Source organism: Zootoca vivipara, chromosome 17 (assembly GCF_963506605.1).
Source record: "Zootoca vivipara chromosome 17, rZooViv1.1, whole genome shotgun sequence".
Classification (NCBI taxonomy): domain Eukaryota; kingdom Metazoa; phylum Chordata; class Lepidosauria; order Squamata; family Lacertidae; genus Zootoca; species Zootoca vivipara.
Window position 1 is genome coordinate 40,143,448 of NC_083292.1, and position 8,151 is coordinate 40,151,598.

General features: G+C 49.2%; 1 protein-coding gene across 1 annotated transcript; it reads right to left on the reverse strand.

The window, feature by feature from the left end:
- Positions 1 to 283: 283 nt before the first annotated feature.
- LOC118075586 (keratin-associated protein 10-6-like) lies at positions 284 to 6,188 on the reverse strand. Its single transcript, XM_035097637.2, has 2 exons — positions 6,148 to 6,188; positions 284 to 1,085 (listed from the first exon to the last, which is right to left on the reverse strand). The coding sequence occupies exon 2, from the start codon at positions 1,058 to 1,060 to the stop codon at positions 284 to 286; it is 777 nt and encodes a 258-aa protein (XP_034953528.2). The 5' UTR covers positions 1,061 to 1,085; positions 6,148 to 6,188.
- Positions 6,189 to 8,151: the final 1,963 nt, after the last annotated feature.

An 8,151-nucleotide genomic window follows, 5' to 3' on the forward strand; every position in this document is an offset into this window, starting at 1 on the left:
TTATTGCTGTCTATCTAACATGGAAGTTCTGAGAAGGCAATCGGGGGGGGGGGTTCCCACCACCAAAGAATATTCATAGCCCCTCACTCTTTCTTCAAGCCAGACGTGATATCTTGGGGAAGATCGTTAATTGTACGTTGAGATTCAGGGCATCTAGAGGAAAGGAGAGCAGAGAACGTGGACGAAGGAAGACTTGAGGAAGGAACTGTCATCCAATCTCGGAAGGAAGCTCTCCAAAAGCTGGACTGTGGGGATCCAAATCAGAATCCGACCTTGTGGGCACTTAGCATTTCTTGACGTTGCATTGCCCCATGTTGATGGAAGGACAGGCCTTCACACAGCCTTGGTCAGAGCACACAGTGGCGCAGGGGTTCCCGCACTTGGTGGTGCATGCCTTCACCCCGCAACAGGGATCAGCGCCCTTAGTAGCACAGGGAGTGACACTCACGTTGCCGCAGGCGTCCTGGCAGACGGTCGCGCATGCGCCCCCAGTTGGGGCTGGGATGGGCGTCACGCAAACAGCCCCGCAGGGATCCTGGCACACAGAAGTGCACTGACCCTTGCTCGGGGCCACGCAGACGGAGCCACCAGAGGGGGTGCACACAGTGGCGCATGAGCCGGAGCTTTGCTGCGGTGTCCCCCAGACGGAGCCGCAGGGATCCTGGCAGACGGTGGCACACTGGGGCTGCTGCGGTGTCACACAGACAGACCCACATGGGCCCTGGCAGATGGTAGCGCATTGACCCTGGCCTTGTGACACACAGACGGACCCACCGGGGGTGGCGCATACGGTCGGCCCCTGGTTCTGCAGGGGGGTCACGGAGATGGAGCCACAAGGACCCTGGCAGACGGTGGCGCATTGGGGCTGCTGTGGAGTGACGCAGATGGAGCCTCCAGGAGTCGCACACACGGTGGCACATTTAGGAGTGCACGCATCTGCGCAGGATGACTGAGATGGGGTCACGCAGACAGTGCCTCCAGGAGTCGCACAGACGGTGGCACTCTTAGTCTTCACGCAGGAAGGAGGAGGCAGGCAGGGTTGTTTGCACTGGTAAGACATCTTGGTGGGGAGGAGGTTTTAAGCTCTGGAAGAGAAACAAATCATAAGAACAAAGGAGGGACCTGCTGAATCAGGCCAGTGGCCCACCTAGTCCAGCATCCTGGTGTCACAGTGTCCAAATCCCACCAGCAACTATAAAATCTAGGGAGACTGCCTCTGGAGCTGGAGGTTCCATAAGAGCATAGGAAGAGCCTGCTGGATGTATAGCCTGTGGCCCTCCAGATGCTACACAATGATAGCTCCCATCGTCCCTGACCATTGGCCGTGCCAACAGGTGATGGTACGGTTTAGAGTCCAAGAACATTGGCTGCTGGTGGAAGGTATATTCCAAGAACATTTTGAGGGCCACAGATCCCACATCCCAGATATAAAGACTGTAAGCTCTTTGGTTCAATAGTTCCCCACAGTTCTTGTCTAGTTCTCCCTGAGCAGTGTTGAACTTGATCCTGCTGTGACATCACAGCTGCTTAGCCAATGACAGGGATATTGACACCTTTGCTTGTAAAGACACCCAATGACACTGAAGCAGATGAGCCAATGGTTCCAGCCAGGAGCACAGAGTTTGGGAAAAGTGTTGTGATAGTGGAGACATCAGAGGTTCTTGTGGGGGAAGAAAATTATATATCACACAGATGGGCCCTTAGCTATGTAAATCTTAACCAGCAGCAGAGCGACTGTTAATTATAGTGTCTAGGACTGAACAGCTGCTTCTAACAAGTTCTTACAAATGCTGAGTACATTGGCAGATGTTCCTTGAAAGTTGCCCCATAGCTGTTAAAGTGTATGGGAGATGCCTTTCGACCGCAAGTGGGTTTCCATAGATGTTGAAACAAAATAAAAAAAAATCATTCCAGTAGCACCTTAGAGGCCAACTAAGTTTGTCATTGGTATGAGCTTTCGTGTGCATGCACACTTCTTCAGATACCTTCAGCAACTTATTACCAAACTTATAACCACGGAGAGACCTGGTCTGGATAGAGACATTGGATTCTTATCTCATTATACATGATACAGCTATTTTTAGCCATCTCACCCCTTGCTTTTTTCTGTAAGACCAATTGCAGTTGTTAACAGTTGTCAACAGGTTTACCACCCCTATCAGCCAATCACCCATTCCCACCACCCTTCTGAGTAATACCCCTCCCTACCCTCTCACTATATATAAGGGTCTGGTGACTTCTGTTTCATTGTATCTGAAGAAGTGTGCATGCACACGAAAGCTCATACCAATGATAAACTTAGTTGGTCTCTAAGGTGCTACTGTAAGGATTTTATTTTACCAGTATTTTATTTTTTACTAAGGCAGACCAACACGGCTACCTACCTGTAACTAGATCCATAGATGTTGTTCGACACAGTCTGGGTGTATCACAACCTCATTGTTAAATGAATGGGGGTTGGGGCCCCACCGATGCACACAAACCAGTTTACTCAAGGCGACCTTAGCTAAATGCTGGGTTGTCTCAAAGGAGATTATGGCACCTCCTCAGTCCCTTTGCAAAATAATAATAATGGGAGACTCTAGTTAAGTCAATGTAGCTCATGTGAGACTTGGGATGGATCTTCACCTGTGGCCCTAAAAATATTGTTGGGCTGCAACTCCCATCAGCCCCAGCCAAAAGGGCCAATGACCATACATGATCGGAGGTGCAGCCTGGCAACATCTGCCTATATACTGCAATTCCACTGGAACACAGAAACCCTGCAGGATCAGGGGACCAGTCACGGACTTCCTCTTTCTCATAATGCTATTTTCAGTTCCCCTGCCTTTATGGTTCCCATGTTGTGCTTGAAAGTGCATGGGCAAAGGGGGCTGAAATGACAGAAGCCATCATGGTGGCTGCATAAGATTGCAAGTGGGCAAGGGAATGGGTCTTCAGGGCCCCTCCACCCTCCTTGCCCTTCCCTCAAGCAGAAGAACATCAGAAGAGCCTGGCTGCTGGATCAGGCCAATGGCCCATCTAGTCTAGCATCCTGTTCTCACTGTGGCCAACCTGATGTCCCAATGGGGAGCTCACAAGCAGGACCTGGGTGCAAGAGCAACTCTCTCTCCCTGTTTGTGATTCCCTGCAACTGGTGTCCAGGGACATCCTGCCTCTGACCGGAGGGAGAACACCATCTAGCAGTTATTGTCAGTCTCATGCCTTTGTGAATTTGCCTAATCCTGCAAGACGAACCATCAGCAGATACAGAGTACATTATGCAAATGAGGAAATTTTTAATGAGTGCGTGTTTAATTTGCATAATTTTAACAGGGTGTTCAGCTTCTGTTGTTCTAGAATTTTGAATGGCTGCAGCGCAGCCTTGCAAAATTCCACAATTCATTGCTGATGGATATATATTCAATGTGCATGTTAGCACAAGCCTGGGATGCATCTTGCATGAGGAAATGCCATTGCTCAGAGGCAGAGCACCAGCTTTTCACACAGAGGGTACCATTTTCAGTCCCTGGTGTCTCTAGGTAGGGCTGGGAGAGGATTCTTGCCTTTAATCCTGCAGTGCTGCTTCCAGTTGTGGACAGTAGACAGCTTCCTCTTTTGCCTCTGCTGTCAACACAGGAGCATTGGAAACTGCCTTATAGTGCACTAGATCCACTGATCCTATCATCTGCACCAGGCATGGCCAAACTTGGCCCTCCAGCTGTTTTGGGACTACAACTCCCATCATCCCTCGCTAACAGGACCTGTGGTCAGGGATGATGGGAATTGTAGTCCCAAAACAGCTGGAGGGCCAAGTTTGGCCATGCCTGATCTACACTGACTGGCAGCGGATCTCCAGGATTTCAAGCAGGGAGTCTCTCCTAGTCTTACTTGGAGATGCTGAGGATTGGATCTGGGACCTCAAGCATGTAATTCATAGCCTCATAGAAGTGTAGAGTTGGGGTCCCATCTAGTCCAACCCCCCGAAATGCAGGAATCTCAGCTAAAGCATCCATAACAGATAGCCGTCCAACCTCTGCTTCAAAACCTCCAAGGAAGGAGAGTCCACAACCTCCCGAGAGAGTCCGTTGCGAGAAAGTTCTTCCGGATGTTTAGGTGGTATCTCCTTTCTCATAACTTGAAGACATTGGTTTGCGTCCTCCCCTCCAGAGCAGGAGAAAACAAGCTCGCTCCATTCAGATGCTCTACCACCGAATTATGGTCACATGAAAAGTGTCTGCTGGATGTGACCCAGCACCCTGTTTTCACAGTGGCCAAACAGATGCCCACGGCAACCAGAACTTGAATGTAACAGCCCTCTCCCCACCTGAGGTTCTCAGCAACTGGTAATCAGAAGCATAAACTCTCTGATAAAGCTCCTACATCCTCATAGACACCCAGCATCCTTTGGCAGAAGCTCCCCCTGACACTCCTACTTTCTGTATGGGTTGGCTATATTGCAATATGGTGGATAGGGCCAGTGTCTTCCACTGGAAACAGCTTAAGTTACAGGGTGCAGGCCAGGCCGTGTGACACACATAGCTTTGCTCTCTCCCACACTATGTCGCTGCTTGTTAGCTGTTCTATCTAGCTTCCACCCCAACCTCATCGCAACTGTTGCCCAAGGCATCTGCCCCACTCTGCCTTATGGTAGAGATGGCCGCGGAAAGCTAATAGACAGTTTTGTATGGTGGGTTCATTCAGATCCGCAGTCTGAAGTGGTATAAAGGCATCCTGGCCTCTGCTGGATGAACTTCAGCAAGAGGGGAAGCCACCAACCGTATTTCTGAACACGTTGGGATTTGTCGATGGTGGGTTGTTGTTTTCTGTATTATTATTATTATTATTATTATTATTATTATTATTATTATTATTAAATTGAGCTTTGAGCAGTTGGAAGAGCACCATATAAATAATCTCTTTGAATGAGTGAATAAATTACAAAATTAAGCACTTGGGACAGCAGCCAACATCTATTTGAATGGACAAACAAATGCTGAACAATAATAGAACCAACAGTACATTGAAACAAAAGCTCATACCAATGTCAAACTTAGTTGGTCTCTAAGGTGCTACTGGAAGGAATTTTTTGAATTTTGTTTCAACTTTCCGACAGTAAGAGCTGTTTGGCAGGGAAATGGTCTCCCCCAGGAGGTTGTGGACTTTCCTTCCTTGCAGGTTTTTAAGCAGAGGTTAGGGATGCTTTAGCCGAGATCCCTGCATTGCGACGGATTGGATGACCCCCCCCCCCACCGCTTGGGGTCCCTTCTAACTCTACAATTCTATGATTCTATGATACTACTTCTCCAACGAAGATCAAAAATTGGGGGGGGGGGACAAACTGGTAAGCAATTTGGATGAGGAATGACTGTTGTTGGGCCAAGTCTCCCATCAGCCCCAGTTGTCATGGCCAGTAGTCAGGGATGATGGGAGTTGTAGTTCAACCATATCCTTGGCGTCCAACTCCAATCAGCCCTAGTTGGCATGGTCAATGGTCAGGGATGATGGGAGTTATAGTCCAGCAGGACCTGGAGCTTCTGCGTCCCTGCAGTAAAGGATGTTCTCTGAAGAGCTCTTGCTGCCTATTGTAATTTAGAACCCATTATTCCACCTTCCTGCTCCTACCTCCTACTCCCTGTTATTATTCCTATTTTTTACCATGCCACCAAGGTGTCGGCTGCTAATCCCATGTTTAACAGAAGCCACTTACACCTCCACTGAAGAGAGCGCTGCTGGTGGTATCGCCACCATGAGGCATTTATATTCTAACTCTCTTGTTCTCTGATCTCCTTCCTTACGTCTTCCTCCAGCCTTGGTTCTCTCACCCTCCTGGCACTTCTTCGCTCCTCTGTAATTCTCCTCTGTTGACATTCATTTATTTTAAGAAATTGCCTCCTCTGAAATGAAGGTAAGGAAGTCCCCCAAAGGCAGTACCTTAAACAGAATGGCCAACATCTCATTGGCCGTCCTAAACCATCCCCGAAGCCATCGGAGGAAATGACTACCTTGGGTACCACTGATTTTTTCCTCCAAGTGGGAAATAAAACCCAATAACCCAAAGAATGCTGTAATAAGCAAGCAGCCTGGCTGTAGCCTACAATCGTTTTGTCAAGAGCTCAAGAGAGACGGGCTCTTCCATGAGAGTGAGAGAGATCCCAAGATACTCACCACGGTGGATGGCAAGAGCAGGATGATCCAAGAGTCCAAGTTGAGTTTGGTGGACACATCGAGCTGGCCACCTCTTTTATATGACTTCCAAGAGGCAAGATCCCGGAAAGATGGTGCCCTGAGGGATGGGAAGCTTGTTAAGAGCACCCGAAGCTCGCCCCACCTAGTCATCTCCAAATTGCTGACAGCCCTCATTAGTTTGAATGGAATCCTCCTAACATGAGCGGAAGGACTTTGGAAATGAGAAGGTTGGGTCACGTGCAGCTGGTTGGACCCACATGGAAGTGGGAAAACAAAGAATGGGGATAAATTGTTTATTTTAAGGAACTAAATATGGATAGATGGATGAATGGATGGATGAATCCTCACTTCTGCTCCTGTCCTCCCATCCATTCTTTAGGCCCTGAGTCACACAGTATGGAAAACCACCCCATTCCTTGGGTTGCTCTTTGAACCATTCCTTGGTACTGATCACAAACTCAAAAGTTTAGAACAGGCATCTTCAACCTCTACAGACCCAGGACCCACTTTTAACCCACCTGGGGACCCATTTCTTCATCTTTCACCATATATCTACATGGCAGCCGTGTTCCTATTGTGACCCAGCTTGGATCAGGCTGCGATCCACTAGCAGCTGAAGACCACTCTGGTCACAACGTGTGGATGGAGGTCTACCAGGGGAGAACCCAGGTCCAGATCTAAGAGAGAAAGTTGGCCTCTACTCCAGAAGCAAAATGCAGGGGAAGGGTCGTAGCTCAGGGGTGGAGCATGCAGAAAGTTCAGTCCCTAGCATCTCCTAGTGGAGCCGGGAATGTCAGAAAGAGAGCCAGAGGGGCATCAGGAAGAAGGAGGGAGAGAAAAGAGGCTGTTGGACTGAGTGACGGAGTATAGTTTCAGGAAGAGGGAGGGCAAGTGTGGGAGAGAAAGGGGTGCCAGGCAGGGGCGTATGAAGGGGGGTGAGGGGGTGTGGTCTGCCCCGGGGGTCACCCTGATGGGGGTGACAAAAAGACGGGTGGCACTTGTCACCACAGGGCCTGCAGCGTGCACGAGCCACGCGTCTTGGTGCCCGCAGGCTCTGCGTTGTCCACCCGCTGCCTCCCCTCTGGCTGTAGGGCAGTTGAGGCCCCACTCCGCGCCCCATCCCTATGGGGCTCCACTGTGCACCCCATCTCATCCTGTATGGGTGGGTGTCCCTATGGGCGCCCCGTGCCCCAAGGTGCACGGTGCCCATAGGGATGGCACGGCGCCCAAAGGGCAGGGCGCACTGCGGAGCCCATAGGGATGGCACGGGAACCACGCAAGCCCATAATAATAATGACGTTAAAAAAGATCTTTCCAGAATTCCCAGTTCTTGATCATATCAGGAGCTGTTAACATTTGGGTGGAATACAATGCTGTCATGATCACCTGGAGAGAGAGAAAATAAGATTTATTGTATTTTAATAAACGGGTTCTGAGTCATTATTGTTACCTTTGGAGCCAAGAAGGACAGATCAGTAAATCAGGGTGGGTGAGGTGTCTGGGATGGAATTCTGCCCAGTCACCTCCGAAGTGGATAAACAATGGAAATGGGACAGAGTTCCATTACCCTTTCATCCTTCCAATTAATTAATGGCGGATGCGCGTGAGTCAATAAATGTGTTCTTCCTCTTTTGTTTTCCCTCAGCTGAACAAAAGCTACCAAGATCTGTCCTTCTGCTTCACCCCTTGGCAGGATCTGAACCTGTCCTGCAATGATATCTGGTGGGAATGTGGTCTATTGTGTAAACACTCAAAACAGGCACTGCCTCTCCCTGGGAATGGTGCTCCTTAAAGGAGACACATACCCCAGAGGTGTTCTTAGTCCTGACTGAAAACAGGGCTCGTTCAAAACTGAAAACCAGGCTTCTAGTGTTAAATCACCAGGAATAAATGATCTGGAATAAATTACCAGCCTGGATGAGGCATGTGCCCCATGTCCTGATGTTTATGTGCCCATTGAAGATGCTTTTGTTTAAGGAGGTT